Source organism: Hyla sarda, chromosome 7 (assembly GCF_029499605.1).
Source record: "Hyla sarda isolate aHylSar1 chromosome 7, aHylSar1.hap1, whole genome shotgun sequence".
Lineage (NCBI taxonomy): Eukaryota > Metazoa > Chordata > Amphibia > Anura > Hylidae > Hyla > Hyla sarda.
Window position 1 is genome coordinate 228,569,543 of NC_079195.1, and position 18,247 is coordinate 228,587,789.

At 45.0% G+C, this 18,247-nt stretch overlaps 1 protein-coding gene across 1 annotated transcript in view; it reads right to left on the reverse strand.

Moving 5' to 3' along the window:
• Nucleotides 1-3,108: 3,108 nt before the first annotated feature.
• The window catches only part of C8A (complement C8 alpha chain), a 34,368-nt gene continuing 19,229 nt past the window's right edge, over nucleotides 3,109-18,247 (reverse strand). The window contains exons 7-11 of the mRNA XM_056532970.1: nucleotides 17,480-17,720; nucleotides 14,515-14,649; nucleotides 12,261-12,418; nucleotides 10,702-10,924; nucleotides 3,109-3,376 (exon numbers count right to left, since the gene is read on the reverse strand). Coding sequence (XP_056388945.1) covers nucleotides 3,225-3,376; nucleotides 10,702-10,924; nucleotides 12,261-12,418; nucleotides 14,515-14,649; nucleotides 17,480-17,720 — 909 coding nt within the window. The 3' untranslated portion in view covers nucleotides 3,109-3,224. The remainder of the gene's footprint in view (nucleotides 3,377-10,701; nucleotides 10,925-12,260; nucleotides 12,419-14,514; nucleotides 14,650-17,479; nucleotides 17,721-18,247) is intronic.

The window sequence follows — 18,247 nt, forward strand, 5'->3', positions numbered from 1 at the left end:
ATCTTAATCTTTCCAGTACTTATTAGCTGCTGAATACTACAGAGGAAATTATTTTCTTTTTGGAACACAGTGCTCTCTGCTGACATCATGACCACAGTGCTCTCTGCTGACATCTCTGTCCCTTTTAAGAACTGTAGGAGAAAATCCCCATAGCAAACATATGCTGCTCTGGGCAGTTCCTAAAATGGACAGAGATGTCAGCAGAGAGCACTGTGCACGTGATGTCAGCAGAGAGCACTGTGCACGTGATGTCAGCATCACGAGTAGTCTAGTCTATCATGTAGTCTAGTCTACTGTCCTGCAATGGGTGGAGTGGCTGATGAGTGGGACGGAGATAAGTCGCCTCCCATCTAGAAGCAAGGGATTCTTGGTACTGTAGTTAGAGAGAGGGAAGTCCAACTGGAAATAGCCAGTTCACACAAACAAGCCAGCAGCATGATGGGGGACACAGGACACGGCCATTTACCACCAACACAAGCACAGATCCTTGGTAAACATTTCCATTACTGTATGATACATAATTACCAAAGTCACCTTATGTTGGAGAACTCCTTTAAATAATTTTATACACTTATGTTTTCTAAATTATTGCTTTGGAGTGGTGACTAGTTGATGTTAGTGCCTTCACACCGAGACCCCATATGGTGCACAGCTATTCCTCATTCTCAACATTTCAGGGAGTGGAATCAGAGCTGTTTGCCAGCAGTACTCACTATACTTCCTTTCTCTTACTTCTCTGGCCAATCATAGCACAGCATATACTCCTCTTTGCTATGCCTTGGACGTAGGGCTGGAGAAGGGCCCCAGACTGAACAGACTGCAGTGTGCTGGGCTGATGATTTACTTAAAGGGGTACTACTGTGGAAAACTTTTTTTTTTTTTTTTGTAAATCAACTGGTGCCAGAAAGTTAAACAGATTTGTAAATCACTTCTATTAAAAAAAAATCTTAATCCTTCCAGTACTTCTTAGGGGCTGTATACTAAAGAGAAATCCAAAAAGAAATGCATTTCCTCTGATGTCCTGACCACAGTGCTCTCTGCTGACCTCTGCTGTCCATTTTAGGAACTGTCCAGAGAAGCATATGTTTGCTATGGAGATTTTCTCCAGTTCCTAAAATGGACAACAGAGGTCAGCAGAGAGCACTGTGGTCAGGACATCACAGGAAAATGCATTTCTTTTTTCCATTTCTCTTTAGTATACAGCCCCTAAAAAGTACTGGAAGGATTAAGATTTTTTGATAGAAGTGATTTACAAATCTGTTTAACTTTCTGGCATCAGTTGATTAAAAAAAAAAAAGTTTTCCACGGTAGTACCCCTTTAACACTACTATAGATAATATGTGGTGGCAGAAGGAGTTACTGATAGATGGGGTTTGCAAGGTGTTATGTGATCATAAATGAAGGAAATAGCAGCAGCACAGCAAGGAAAGAGTTACAGTAAGCACTGGGCTGCTGCTGCTGCTAACAAGATAGATTGAGGGGGACAGGAATAAAACTGCAGCACTGTGGATGGGGAAGAGGGAATCATCAGCAGTAGGTACACACGTATTTACACAAGGGACAGTTCCCCAAAGCTTCATGGGTGGTCAGAGATAAGAGGGAAGCCTTGATTTATCTTTCAGGAACAGTGTGGTTCATACTCAGCAGGCAAACAGGCTCACCTTGCAGCTAAACACAACTTTCCCAGACTCTTTCTCTCTCTGTTGTGCAAAGCAAATAGGGCCCAAGGCTTATTGATGTGTATGGAAATGTCGTGTCCCGTACAGAACGTGGTTCTGTACAGTCCTAAAGTCCAGCTACCAATGGCCTTTAGTTTAGCCCCTGATATATAAAGGGCTGTAGTCTCCGCACTAAGTTCTCCAGGAAGTAAAGGCTACAGTGGTATTTCCTAACCAGTGTGCCTCCAGCTGTTGCAAAACTACAACTCCCAGCATGTCCGGACAGCCAAAGGCTGTCCGGGCATGCTGGGAGTTGTAGTTTTGCAACCGCTAGAGGCACACTGGTTGGAAAACATGGGGCTAGAGTCTAGACCATGTAGTCTGATCCTACAGAAGAACTGCTGTAGAGCAAACTGCTGAAAAGCTTCCGGTTGTCTATAATATAAAGGAGTCAGATCACACCGGACATGTATGGGGCCCCACAGATGTGTATAGGGCCCCACAAACCGGTTAGAATGACCATGAGACCTTGGTCCACCACCGAAATTGTCTACAATGGACGTAAGAACTAGAGCATGGAGTAAGTCATCTGGTCTGATGGATGATGTTATCCCTCATGTGGGGCGGGGGTGGGGTGTATGTCACTTACCTGGAGAGGAGATGGCACCAGGATGCATTATGGGAAGAGGAAAGAGGGGGCAGTGTGATGGGCAATGTTCTGCTGGAGACCCTGTGACCCGGTATCATGTTACTGTGACACGTACCACCTACCCAACCATTGTACAGACTAAGTACCCCCTTTATGGCAGTGGGACAACCTAAAGGCAGAGGGACCCCCTAATGGAAGGGACCCCCTAATGGAAGGGACCCCCTAATGTCGGCGGCGCCCCCTAATGGCGGTGGGACCCCCTAAAGGCAGAGGGACCCCCTAATGGAAGGGACCCCCTAATGTCGGCGGGACCCCCTAATGGCGGTGGGACACCTAATGGAAGCGGGACCCCCAATGGCGGCAGGACCCCCTAATGGCAGTGGGGCCCCCCAATGGCAGTGGAAACCCATAATGACAGTGGGGCCCCCTAATGGCGACGGGACCCCCTAATGGCGGCGGGACCCCCTAATGGCGGTAGGACTCCCCAATGGCAGTGGGAACCCCTAATGACAGTGGGAACCCCTAATGGCAGTGGGACCCCCTAATGGCGGCGGGACCCCCTAATGGCAGTGGGAACCCCTAATGACAGTGGGAACCCCTAATGGCAGTGGGAACCCCTAATGACAGTGGGACCCCCTAATGGCGGCGGGACCCCCTAATGACAGTGGGAACCCCTAATGGCAGCGGGACCCCCTAATGACAGTGACCTCTATTAGCAGGATATATGGTGGAGCTGCCAGAGGACACGTTCATTCATCTCTTAATATTTAAATTACCCACAAACATGAGGAAAGTACAAGGTTGGAGCCTCTTTAATTTTGTGCAAACATAAGAAACAGCAATAACATTGTATCCTCCCGGGTGTCACTGAATGACCGACCGGAATATACAAGCGAAATATCAGATCCCTGCAGTTATTAACACGACTCGGTTTGGACACTTTTCCCCAGGCACCAGCTGCCGCCATTCTTAGGAGGTGGATTATTGCAGGATCTTGTCCTCTGACGTTCTCCAGATTGGCAGGAGGACCACAAAGTCCAGCAGCTCCAGCCTCCTTTTGCCTTTGTATCTGTAATAAATTATAATGATATAGAATTAGATGCAAATAAATGGCGAACATAGCGACGTATTCAATGACAGCACTGGTTACTGGTTCTGCTTGTGAGGTCACTGTGTACATACATTACATTGCTTATCCTGTACTGATCCTGAGTTATATCCTGCATTATACCCCAGAGCTGTACTCACTATTCTGCTGGTGAGGTCACTGTGTACATACATTACATTGCTTATCCTGTACTGATCGTGAGTTATATCCTGCATTATACCCCAGAGCTGTACTCACTATTCTGCTGGTGAGGTCACTGTGTACATACATTACATTACTTATCCTGTACTGATCCTGAGTTATATCCTGTATTATACTCCAGAGCTGCACTCACTATTCTGCTGGTGAGGTCACTGTGTACATACATTACATTACTTATCCTGTACTGATCCTGAGTTATATCCTGTATTATACTCCAGAGCTGTACTCACTATTCTGCTGGTGAGGTCACTGTGTACATACATTACATTACTTATCCTGTACTGATCCTGAGTTATATCCTGTATTATACTCCAGAGCTGTACTCACTATTCTGCTGGTGAGGTCACTGTGTACATACATTACATTACTTATCCTGTACTGATCCTGAGTTATATCCTGTATTATACTCCAGAGCTGTACTCACTATTCTGCTGGTGCGGTCACTGTGTACATTACATTACATTGCTTATCCTGTACTGATCCTGAGTTATTTCCTGTATTATACTCCAGAGCTGTACTCACTATTCTGCTGGTGAGGTCATTGTGTATATACATTACATTACTTATCCTGTACTGATCCTGAGTTATATATCAGACAGGAGGCTCATATCTTATGCATTAATCTTTCTTTATTAATGCCCATAGCAGAACCTTTATAACTTCTTTTAATAAAGTTCAAACAAAGAATTTCAATCATAAAACTACAACTCCCAGCAGTCCTAGTAATCCTGTAAGCCACACCCAGGCTGGTGGCCCCTATATAATGGACTGCCCCAGGATGATCCTCCTCTTTCTTTCTGCTCATGGCAGCATACATACAGATAAGTCTCATATAATATACTGTGTAACGTTGTATACTTGATATTTTGTACAGATACCCTAAGGTATCTTCTGTCCTATACATATATATATATATTATAAAATATAGATATATATATATATATATATATATATATGGTTCACTTTCCATTATTTCTTACTCTATAGTTTCTTTCCCCTTCCTGTGTTGGGGTTATATAGGCACCGGAGCTGTCCCTCCGGTTCAGATATCGCTGAATATTTCTCTTTTTTCCCTGTCCCCCCCCCCCCCCATCCCTTCCCCCGCTCGGCGCCACTTTACCTCTGCGCCTTTTTCTTCCTTCCTCCTCCTTCTTCCCGCGCTCTTCGCGCGCGCGCGGGCAGGGGGGGGCGGGTCCTCCTTCTTCCTTTCTTCGCACGTCTTTCGCTCCTGCTGACGTATGCAGCGGGCGTTTCTGCGACGTCCTATCAGCTCCAGGGAGGTAGTCTCGCGAGACTTCATCCCTGGGAACTGGAGCTTATCGGCTTCTCCTCACACCGCAGCGCCAGTTACAGCGCGGACGGCGTAGAGGAAGGAGCCTGTAAGCAGTGGAGAGAGGGAATTTATTCCACTCTCCTAATTAGTGTTAGCCTTTGTAGTTATATATCCTTATAGTTATATATAGATATATTTATACCTACTATCCTTTATTGGTCCTGTAAGAGTCTCTCAACTACTTACCTCAGAGATACTGTATATTTATATATACTCATATTAAGTTAACCCCTTCATGGCTGAGGAACCTACAGATGCCCCCCTCAGAGGGGAGGTCTTCTCTACAGACTCAGCACAGTTTATGAGTGCAAGCCAGATTCAGGCCCTCATTAATCAGTCGATCCAGGCAGCTCTGGCCTCAGTCACTGTGACCACTAAAGCCCAACAACCAGTGACTTTTCTACCGCTACCTTCGCAGGGTAACGAACCGCCAATTAAGAAAGGGAAAGCGTCCCATAAACGCAAACATTCCCTGGCGGCACATGACTCCCCGGCAGGGGAAGACAACAATATGCTCCAGGCAGCTCCAACCACGAGCTACCAACCCCAGCATCCCTCAGACACCACTCGACCCCTGGGCCCCAGGGAGATACATGTGAAGGGGCATAGATCCGCTAGACGGGCTAAACCCGACTAATTTGTCGACACCTCAGATGAGGACTCGTCGGATAATTCCAACGAGTCGGACCACTCCGAGTCTGAATCTTTTCATGATGAGGCTGGGGACACGGCGATCGCCACAGTCGCCAACCCTGCAACGCAGGGCGAGGTCCTCCTAGATGCTCTAGGCGAACCATTCTTCCACCCAGACGGCATCTCTCATCCCCGTTCTGGTGAATGGACCCCCTTGCCTCACGTATCTAAATACGTAGAATCGTGGGCACGTAAGTTCCTGGATAGGACTAGCCGAAATAAACTGAGAGCAGAGTGCCCTAGGCCCTTCATTCCTAGAAAGGCAGTAGCTACCCCAGAGGTAGACCCAATTCTAACTAAATATTTATTAAAATCTGGGAAATTCCCTAAGAAAGGGATTGAGAGGTCCTTTAAGTCAATACAGGACCGCATTCTAGACCTAATGGGTCCCCTCACGAAGATTTTGAACCTATCGGAGCAAGCAGCTGCAACTGATCAGCCTGTGGACCTCCAACAATTGCGAGGGTGGGCACAGAGAGCGGTCTGCCTAGCTGGCAGCGCTAATACTACTTGCTCCATAGAGAGGCGCCGATCAATATTGATGCGCCTGGATCCTCAATTGTCCCACCTGGCAGAATCTGAGCCTGGCCCCTCAGCAGAAGGCATGCTGCTTGGGGATTCCTTAATAAAGGACATTAACAAATTTGTAGGGCTTTTTACAAGCTTAGACAAAGCCCAGACGTCATTGAAGAAATCGGGGACCAATAAGGTTTTCCCTAAGGCCGGCAGAGGTAGAGGCCGATCTGCCGGCCGCACCCCATCCTATAGGCCACAGGGCAGAGCCCCTTCTCAGTTCCAATACTCGCAGGCTCCATCCTATCCCATGCCTGTGGCGCAACCAGCGCCCTTCTTTCCACCCCGGGGCAGACCCTGGCGCGGCCGCGGCGGACGTGGTTACCCTCGATCCAGACCTCCTACCGGTGAGTACACCTTTCACTCCTCTTGCTCATATTCCTGTGGGGGGGCGCCTGAGGTATTTTATCCACGCTTGGTCTGCGATTACGGCAGACGCGTGGATTCTACAGACAGTAGCGGGATTTCTCATAGACCTCCAGTCACTACCGGTTCTAAATGTTATCCCCCCCCCCTATTCGATTTGCAAACCAAAACGTTACCCTCATAGACAAGGAGTTACGAGACCTCCTAGCCAAGCAGGCGGTCATGGAGGTGGAACCCTCCTCTCCGGGCTTCGTAAGCAATCTCTTTTTAGTAAAAAAGAAAGGGGGTGGTTATCGTCCTGTGATCAACCTCCGGGACTTGAACCAACATGTCAAGTATCGACATTTCAAAATGGAGGGCATTCACTTCCTTCGGGACCTTCTTCAGCCGGGAGACTGGCTTGTGAAAATAGACTTGAAGGACGCCTACCTCACCGTCCCGATTCACAGGGAATCACAACACCTACTTCGATTCCTCTGGAGGGACCGAATGTGGCAGTTTACTTGCCTTCCATTCGGTCTATCCTCCGCCCCGTGGTGTTTCACAAAACTCATGAAACCCGTGGTGGCGTCTTTAAGGAGCCGAGGTGTTCGTCTGATCATTTATCTAGACGATCTCCTCATCATGGCTTATTCCAAACCTCAAGCATATCTCCACATGACATGGACGATGTCATTGTTACAAGGGCTGGGATTCATAATCAACCTAGAGAAATCTATTCTACTCCCAGCCCAAGAGATGGAGTTCTTGGGATTTCTGGTGGACACCAATCAGGCCGTCCTCCGTCTTCCCAAGTCAAAACTTACCCTGATCCGCAAAGAGATCAGGGCAGTCCTACGAAAGGGTTGTTTATCCTTACGTGCGCTAGCGCGTCTGGTGGGTCTCCTAGCGGCTTCTATCCAGGCCATCTTTCCGGCCCCGCTTCACTACAGGGCCCTACAGAGGCTCAAGATCATGCATCTGAGACAGGGTCTCAGATATGCGGACGAGGTACCCCTCTGCCCGGAGACCACCGAGGAATTACGATGGTGGCTTCATCATGCCGTAGAGTGGAACGACAAGACCATTTTCAATTCCAGTCCGGACGTTATCATAGAGTCGGACGCGAGTCGACAGGGTTGGGGTGCCCGGTACGGAAGCTCCTCCACAGGAGGGACATGGTCCGCATCCGAAGCCACTCTTCACATCAATGCATTGGAACTCTTAGCGGCGTTTTTCGCCGTCAGGAGTCTCATACCACACGCGTCCAATTGCTGTGTATTACTGCGCATGGACAATGTGGCAGCGGTGCAATACGTCAACCGCTTAGGGGGCACCAAATCGAGAGTCCTGGCGAACGTCGCGAAGGACTTCTGGCACTTCTGCCTAGCCCGCGAGATAATCCCGATCGCGGAGTATATCCCGGGGGTCTCCAATATGGTTGCCGACTGGAATTCCCGCTATCTGCTCGATTCCAGCGATTGGCGACTGGATCGTTCCATTTTTCTTCAGCTGAGGCTACTTTGGGGTCCGTTCCACTTGGATCTATTCGCCTCGCGCCTCAATCGCCAGCTACCCCACTTTTTCAGCTGGAGGCCGGACCCGGAGGCGTACGCGGTGGACGCGTTCCGCCAAATCTGGCTGAAGGGCACGCATTATGCATTTCCCCCCTTCCGGTTGATTTCCAGGGTCCTCTTACAAATAGCGAACTCGAATACGACGGTGGTGCTGATCACCCCCTGGTGGCCGACACAACCGTGGTTTCCCCTCCTTCTGGGGATGTCGGTGGATTATCCCAGATTGATTCCCCACTTTCCACAGCTGCTCACCAATCTGACCAAGGGTCTTCACCCCCTAGTTCTGGAGGGCAACTTGCCTCTCCTGGCGTGGTTGGTTTCGGGATCCCAGATGCAGATAGCGACCTTTCAAAGTCAGCTAGGGATCTCCTCGCCTTGGCCTGGGCCCCCGGGACTAGATCGGCATATCGATCAGCCTGGAGACTCTGGGTGCGTTGGTGTGATCAACGACAGGTTGATCCCGTACAGGCACCTGTATCAGTAGTGGTGAATTACTTGGCTGATTCGTTTGAATCCGGCAAGTCCTATAGCTCCATTAACGTCTATCGGTCGGCTATCTCAGCCTATCACTGCCCGGTAGATTCCTTGCCGGTTGGTAAACACCCGCTGGTGTGTAGACTTTTGAGAGGCGTAAAGTTTCAACGACCTCCGCGGCCCAGGTACCAAACCACCTGGGATGTTTCCAAGGTTCTTGACATGTTTTCCACCTGGGAAGACAACATCGATCTTTCCCTAAAATTGTTGTCCTTTAAACTAACGGTGCTCTTGTGCTTGGTGTCCGTCAAAAGGGTGTCGGACGTGAAGGCCCTAGACATTTCTAGGCGACAATTTTCGCCTCAGGGAGTTAGTTTTTCGGTGGTCCGTAGGACCAAGACCGGTATTCATTCGGTCTTCTACCCGTTTTTTCCGGATCATCCGCGGCTTTGTGTTGTCCGTTGCCTACAGGCCTACGAATCACAGACTGCCGCCTTGCGTTCCTTGAATTCTCCCCAACTTCTTGTCTCTTACGTTAAACCGCATCTCCCGGTTTCATCAGCCACGCTGGCACGTTGGGTGCGTTCCGCCATGGCACTGGCAGGCATAGACGTTTCCCTGTTTGGTGCTCATTCCACCAGGGGAGCAATGGCTACTAAGGTAGTCTCTTCAGGGGGCTCCCTTTCCGACCTTTTGATGGCGGCAGATTGGTCTTCTGAGACCACTTTTCGCCATTTCTACTTCAGGCCGGAGGAACATATTTCCATGTCGGTCTTATGACAGTTTACGTATCTTATGTATTGATGTATCATTATGAACTGTTAGCTTTGAACTTGCATAAGATATGAGCCTCCTGTCTGATATATAAATCTAGATTTTCCTAGCTTGTGACGGAAAATATTAGTTATATGAAGACAGGAGGCGAGTATCTTCCCTCCCGACCCAACCCTGTGATGGATGTCTTTATCTCTTCCCAGGTTACTGAAAGACGGAGACGTGTCCGTGTTGGTGATTGACCTGGTCGAGCAGTTGACGGTTGTCTTCATCCCCTGTTGGGATGACGTCCCTCCGATACAATCCCCGTTGGGATGGACCTGTCGGTGATGTTCCAGATCTGGAGTCGGAGAATGCGGGCCGACTGGCCGAAGACTCGTGTGGCGGTGCGGTTCTCCGGATGGCTATCGTGCTTCCAGTGTTGCTGAGGTTGTCGCATCAAGAAAGAGGAGGATCATCCTGGGGCAGTCCATTATATAGGGGCCACCAGCCTGGGTGTGGCTTACAGGATTACTAGGACTGCTGGGAGTTGTAGTTTTATGATTGAAATTCTTTGTTTGAACTTTATTAAAAGAAGTTATAAAGGTTCTGCTATGGGCATTAATAAAGAAAGATTAATGCATAAGATACTCGCCTCCTGTCTTCATATAACTAATATTTTCCGTCACAAGCTAGGAAAATCTAGATTTATATCCTGTATTATACTCCAGAGCTGCACTCACTATTCTGCTGGTGAGGTCACTGTGTACATACATTACATTGCTTATCCTGTACTGATCCTGAGTTATATCCTGCATTATACTCCAGAGCTGTACTCACTATTCTGCTGGTGAGGTCACTGTGTGCATACATTACATTACTTATCCTGTACTGATCCTGAGTTATATCCTGTATTATACTCCAGAGCTGTACTCATTATTCTGCTGGTGAGGTCACTGTGTGCATACATTACATTACTGATCCTGTACTGATCCTGACTTGCATTGTGATCACACTCTGTAGTTCTGTCGGATGTGATAGGTAGAATAGCGCCGCTCTATTGTTCACATACATACACAGACATTTATGGTGCTCAGTATAACCTATAGGACCCGTCACGTGCACTTACACCTGGAGGAGTCAATCTTCACCTCAGATTCAGAACCTTGTAGAATTCTGAGCGCAGATCTGCAGATTGTTGATCACATTTTACGTTTTCCTAAATGATCAAATTCTGTTGGGAAATATAGTTCCCCAAATCTAAAAAAAATCCCCCAAGAAGGACGTCGCCCCCATCTGCCTGCCCGTCTGGGTGCAGAGAGAGTTCTGCTTCGTACCTGGTCGTGACGTCTTCTCACATGAGGGACCATCGTACCCCAAGGGGCACTGGCAGCTGCAGACGTTATTGTTTAATATGGGCACCCCATTATTATTGCAGGGGCCACAACGACAGGAGCTAAACTCATTCAGGAACTCGTCGTAGGCTCTCTTCAGGTTCTGCCTCTTGTTCTCAATCCCAGAAAGATCTATTAACCTCAGACCTTCATGTATCGGCTGCAGCTAAAATTACAGATATGATACATTATATATGTACAAAGTGTCTTCACAAGCAAACGGCATCATACGACCCAAAATGCTCAGTGTCACCCCCTCACTATGTATATACATTACATTACTGATCCTGTACTGATCCTGAGTTATATCCTGTATTATACTCCAGAGCTGTACTCACTATTCTGCTGGTGAGGTCACTGTGTACATACATTACATTACTTATCCTTTACTGATCCTGAGTTATATCCTGTATTATACTCCAGAGCAGTACTCACCATTCTGCTGGTGAGATCACTGTGTACATACATTACATTACTTATCCTGCACTGATCCTGAGTTATATCCTGTATTATACTCCAGAGCTGTACTCACTATTCTGCTGGTGAGATCACTGTGTACATACATTACATTACTTATTCTGTACTGATCCTGAGTTATATCCTGTATTATACTCCAGAGCTGTACTCACTATTCTGCTGGTGAGGTCACTGTGTACATACATTACATTACTTATCCTGTACTAATCCTGAGTTATATCCTGTATTATACTCCAGAGCTGTACTCACTATTCTGCTGGTGAGGTCACTGTGTACATACATTACATTACTTATCCTGTACTGATCCTGAGTTATATCCTGTATTATACTCCAGAGCTGTACTCACTATTCTGCTGGTGAGGTCACTGTGTACATACATTACATTACTTATCCTGTACTGATCCTGAGTTATATCCTGTATTGTACTCCGGAGCTGTACTCACTATTCTGCTTGTGGGGTCACTGTGTACATACATTACATTACTTATCCTATACTGATCCTGAGTTATATCCTGTATTATACTCCAGAGCTGTACTCACTATTCTGCTTGTGGGGTCGTTGTGCTCATTCCTTACAATAAAGGGGTACTCCACTGGAATACATTTATTTTTTTTAAACAACTGGTGCCAGAAAGTTAAACAGATTTGTAAATTACTTCTATTTAAAATTCTTAATCCTTCCAGTACTTATCAGCTACTGTATGCTCCACAGAAAGTTTTGTAGTTCTTTTCTGTTAGACCACAGTGCTCTCTGCTGACACCTCGGTCCATGTCAGGAACTGTCCGGAGTAGGAGCAAATCCCCATGGCAAACCTCTCCTGCTCCGGACAGTTCCTAAAATGGACAGAGGTGTCAGCAGAGAGCACTGTGGTCAGACAGAAAGGAAATTCAAAAAGATAAGAACTTCCACCAGAATTTTTCCATAAGAATTTTCTACCGGAGTACCCCTTTAATATACATCCTACCACCAGGATTACTTTTCAATTCCTGAAGCCCCATGACTTTCGCAGTTATCATTTTCTTACCTCAAAATCGATGACGGCCGGATTATACTTCAGAGATCTTCCCCAGAAGCGATAGATGTTGCCCCCCAAGAAATTGAGCAGCCCCCCGGCTGACCCTGTGTCCCCTCCTTTTACATGAGTGATAACATCCTTTATTACACTCTCGCTGCTTCTGGCATCTAATAAAAGGAAATGTTACTACATCTCAAATACGGGCATTATATTATTTTATATGTTCATATTACTGTATGTATAGTATTTATTATGGTTACTGTAAATATATATAATAGTATTTATTATGGTTACTGTAAATATATATAATAGTATTTATTATGGTTACTGTAAATATATATAATAGTATTTATTATGGTTACTGTAAATATATATATAATAGTATTTATTATGGTTACTGTAAATATATATAATAGTGTTTATTATGGTTGCTGGATATACTTTAAATATTATACAGTATTTATTATGGTTTATATATTATATTATTGTGTCTATAATTTATAGTGTTTATTATGGTTGTTGTGTCTATAATATATAGTAGTGTTTATTACGATAATATATACCGTAGAGTTTATATATATATATATATATATATATATATATATATATATATATATATATATATATATATACATATATATATATATATATATATATATATATATATATATATGTATATTATATAGTATCTATTTTAGATTAACATTATAATATTTTTTCATGGTTGCCCTCTTTTCCTGCAGCCCCTCTTCACTTTACCTCTTGCTCATTTTTAGCAGACATGGTTTAAATATCTGGTGGGGCTCTAAATTATATTATATTATATTATATTATAATATATTATAATATAATATAATATAATATTATATTATATATTATATTATATTATATATTATATATTATATTATATTATATTATATTATATTATATATTATATTAATATATATATATATATATATATATATATATATATATATATAAAAGGGGTTAGTACTTTCCTCAGGGAGAGAACACCTCTTCAGGTGTAACGGAGATTCAGGTTAGGCCATTTAGCACTCCGCAGGCATTCTGGGTAGGGGAATATGTAAAGCAGCTCATTACACAACCTTTTCAGGTAGTGTTCCCTGAAAAGGTTGTGTAATGAGCTGCTTTACATATTCCCCTATATATATATATATATACACACATTATATAGTACTGTGTGTCACATTATTTAAAGAGTACCTGTCACTAAACTAATCTTTTAATATATTGTTCCTTAAAGGGGTACTCCGGTGAAAACCTTTTTTCTTTTAAATCAACTGGTGGCAGAAAGTTAAACATATTTGTAGATTACTTCTATTAAAAAATCTTAATCCTTCCAGTACTTATTAGCTGCTGAATGCTACAGAGGAAATTCCTTTCTTTTTTGGAATACTGATGACATCACGAGCACAGTGCTCTCTGCTGACATCTCTGTCCATTTTAGCAACCATGCATAGCAGATGTATGCTAAGGGCAGCATGGTGGCTCAGTCGTTAGCAGTGCTGCCTTGCAGTGCTGGGGACCTGGGTTCAAATCCCACTAAGGACAACAATAAATATAGCGTTATTATTAATATAATAACATCAGTAGAGAGAACTGTGCTCGTGATGTCGTCAGAGAGCATTCCAAAAAGAAAATAATTTCCTCTGTAGTATTCAGCAGCTAATAAGTACAGGAAGGATTAAGATTTTTTAATAGAAGTAATTTACAAATATGTTTAACTTTCTGCCACCAGTTGATTTAAAAGAAAAAAGATTTTCACCGGAGTACCCCTTTAAGTAATTATAAGACACTATGCTATTTACTTGCTGTTAAAATTTTCAACCTTTATATGTTTTTAATGTGATTGAGAAAATGGCCACTAGGTGTCTCTGTTCTGTTCCCTGCCGCAAGTCAAACAGTTAGTTTGGTCTCCTCCCGGCCTGGCAGAAAGTGTGTGCGGGGCATGGTGAGGCTCAGCTCCCGCAGGCTTCAGTGACTCCTGCTGGGGAACGCCCACTTTCTCCTGCCGGGAGCTCACACAATGTGAGCAAGGGGAAAGGTATTATACACAGCTTTTCAAAGCTCCGAATTTTTTTTTTATGGGCAGGAGGGGTGTTAGGAGTGGTTAGGGAATATAATCTGAGTTAGTTTAGATAATATATGGTGACAGGTTCTCTTTAAACATTTGCCTCTTTCCTGGCCATAGACTGATACAACAATATACTGTATTTCCCAATACATCAGATATCGGATTTACCCCCAGATGTGTCTTCTAACTTGTCGCAGTTTCTGCCTTTTACAGTCAGTGATCCCTCGATTTGTTTATCATCAGAAACGCCAGTGATTCCAATATGGCCGCCAAAACAGTTCTCAATCATTGAAAATGTAACCTCTGGAGAAAGATGAGACAATGATAACTGAATATACATATAATAACTACAATATATATATATATATATATATATATATATATATATATATATATACTGTATATATATCTGCAGATCGTATACGGCCTTACAGTGCAGTTACATCCAATGACTGGGCCCTTCATTATAGTACCTGGCCCCCTATTAATTAAAGTTATCCACTACAGTAATAGCGCCCCCTTACTCAGGGCCAGATTAAGGCTGCCTGGAAGACGGAGCACTTCATTATGATGCCCCCCCCCCCCCGACACTCCCCCCCACATTAGGCGCAGTACAGTTCCCCACATTAGGAGTGCAGTACAGTTCCCCACATTAGGGGTGCAGTACAGTTCCCCACATTAGGGGTGAAGTACAGTTACCCTACATTAGGTTGGCAGTATAGTTCCCACATTAGGTGCAGTATAGTTCCCAACATTAGGTGCAGTATAGTTCCCAACATTAGGTGCAGTACAGTTCCCCCACATTAGGTGCAGTATAGTTCCCTCACATTAGGTGCAGTATAGTTCCCCCACATTAGGTGCAGTACAGTTCCCCCACATTAGGTACAGTATAGTTCCCCACATTAGGTGCAGTATAGCTCCCCACATTAGGTGCAGTATAGTTCCCTCACATTAGGTGCAGTATAGTTGCCCCACATTAGGTGCAGTATAGTTCCCCACATTAGGTGCAGTATAGTTCCCCCACATTAGGTGCAGTATAGTTCCCCACATTAGGTACAGTATAGTTCCCCACATTAGGTGCAGTATAGTTCCCCACATTAGGTGCAGTATAGTTCCCCCCACATTAGGTGCAGTATAGTTCCCTCACATTAGGTGCAGTACAGTTCCCCCACATTAGGTGCAGTACAGTTCCCCCTCATTAGGTGCAGTACAGTTCCCCCACATTAGGTGCAGTACAGTTCCCCCACATTACGTGCAGTACAATGTTCCCCCACATTAGGTGCAGTACAGTTCCCCCCATTAGGTTGGCAGTATAGTTCCCCCTATTAGGTGCAGTATAGTTCCCCCCATTAGGTGCAGTATAGTTCCCACCATTGGGGGCAGTATAGGCCTTCAGCCTGTTTACGGCCCCAGTGTTCCGACCACCACTCCTCCGGTCCGGGGTCACGATCTACTGCTATGGCCTATGGGCCATAGCAGTAGGTCCTGGGACCGGAGAGGAGCGGTGGTCGGAACACTGAAGATGACGTGCTGATGAGTGGTGACTTACCATACCAGCGCGTCCTCCTCACTGCTCCGCTCTTCTTCTATGGGCACACGCAAGGGATGTCATTGATGTCCCTGCGTGCGCTACCTCCCGGTGGCCCCTGTGTTTTTAAAGTTAATGCGGGGCCGCAGAGAGGTAACAGGGACATCCTTGTATCCTAAAAGATTTTTTCGGGACACAGGGATGTCCCGAATGTGACGGGGGGCCCCTGTGGGCACAGGGCCTGGAGAAGGCACTCCATGGGTGCCAATGATGATCCGGCCCTGCCCTTACTGCCCCTACACAATCATAATGACCCCTTACACAGCAATAGTGCCCTCTTATTGACCCGACACAGTAATAATAACACCCTTACTGTTCCTGCACATTACTAGGGCCCCTTACTGCCCCTACAAAGTACTACTGGCCCCCATTACTGCCTCCCCCCTACACAGTAACATTACCTCCTTATTGCCCATACAAAGTAATAGTGCTCCCATTCTGCCCCTACACATTAATAGAGCCCCCTTATTTCCCCTACACAGTAACATTGCCCCCTTATTTCCCCAACACAGTAACATTGTCCCATTATTTCCCTTGCACAGTAACATTGCCCCCTTATTACCCCTACACAGTAGCATTGCCCCGTTATTACCCCTACACAGTAACATTGTCCCCTTATTACCCCTACACAGTAACATTGCCCCCTTATTACCCCTGCACAGTAACATTGCCCCCTTATTACGCCTACACAGTAACATTGCCCCCTTATTACCCTTACACAGTAACATTGTCCCCTTATTACCCCTACACAGTAACATTGCCCCCTTAGTACCCCTACACAGTAACATTGCCCCCTTATTACCCCTACACAGTAACATTGCCCCCTTATTACCCCTACACAGTAACATTGCCCACTTATTACCCCTATACAGTAACATTGCCCCCTTATTACCCCTACACAGTAACATTGCCCCCTTATGACCCCTACACAGTAACATTGCCCCCTTATGACCCCTACACAGTAACATTGCCCCCTTATGACCTCTACACAGTAACATTGCCCCCTTATTACCCCTACACAGTAACATTGCCCCCTTATTACCCCTACACAGTAACATTGCCCCCTTATTACCCCTACACAGTAACATTGCCCCCTTATTACCCCTACACAGTAACATTGCCCCTTTACTGACCCTACACAGTAACATTGCCCCCTTATTACCCCTACACAGTAACATTGCCCCCTTATTACCCCTACACAGTAACATTGCCCCTTTACTGACCCTACATAGTAACATTGCCCCCTTATTACCCCTACACAGTAACATTGCCCACTTATTACCCCTACACAGTAACATTGCCCCTTTACTGACCCTACACAGTAACATCGCCCTCTTACTGCTCCTAAACACAGTGGCATTGCTCTTATATTTCCCCTACACAGCAGTAGTGCCCTCTCACTGCCTCCCTTCTGCCCCCCCCCCCCCCCCCCCCGCACACAGTTACTTGGCATTGTCATGTATGTTTGCCCAGGGCTGCTGCCCCCTGCTGGCTGCCCCTCTGAATTCGTTTATACCAGCAGGTTGATATGTGTCAGGATTGTACCTCGTTTTTTCATAGCTTCTTTATCCAGTACAAGGACATTGTCCAGGACGCCCCCCATGGTGCCCGAGGTGACAAAGTGGGTGCCATAATCTTCAATGAACCTGGCATAGAGGCCATAGTTATAAGTATCGGGAAGCTCCATCAGCGCCATCAGCATGTCCTCATCCGGCACCAGGGAATTCCTTCTCATCCGGAAACGTGCAGTGTGAACTTTAGTGACAAATCGAACAAACTGCAAATTCTGTATGAAAACAAAATACAAAACAGATAGATAGATGGATATGAGATAGATATGAGATAGATATGAGATAGATAGATAGATAGATAGATAGATAGATAGATAGATAGATAGATATGAGATAGATAGATAGATATGAGATAGATAGATATGAGATAGATAGATAGATAGATAGATAGATAGATAGATATGAGATAGATATGAGATAGATGGATATGAGATAGATAGATAGATATATAGATATGAGATAGATAGATAGATATGAGATAGATAGATATGAGATAGATATGAGATAGATATGAGATAGATATGAGATAGATATGAGATAGATAGATAGATAGATATGACATAGATAGATAGATAGATATGAGATAGATAGATAGATATGACATAGATAGATAGATATGACATAGATAGATAGATATGAGATAGATATGAGATAGATAGATAGATAGATATGACATAGATAGATAGATAGATATGAGATAGATAGATATGACATAGATAGATAGATAGATAGATAGATATGA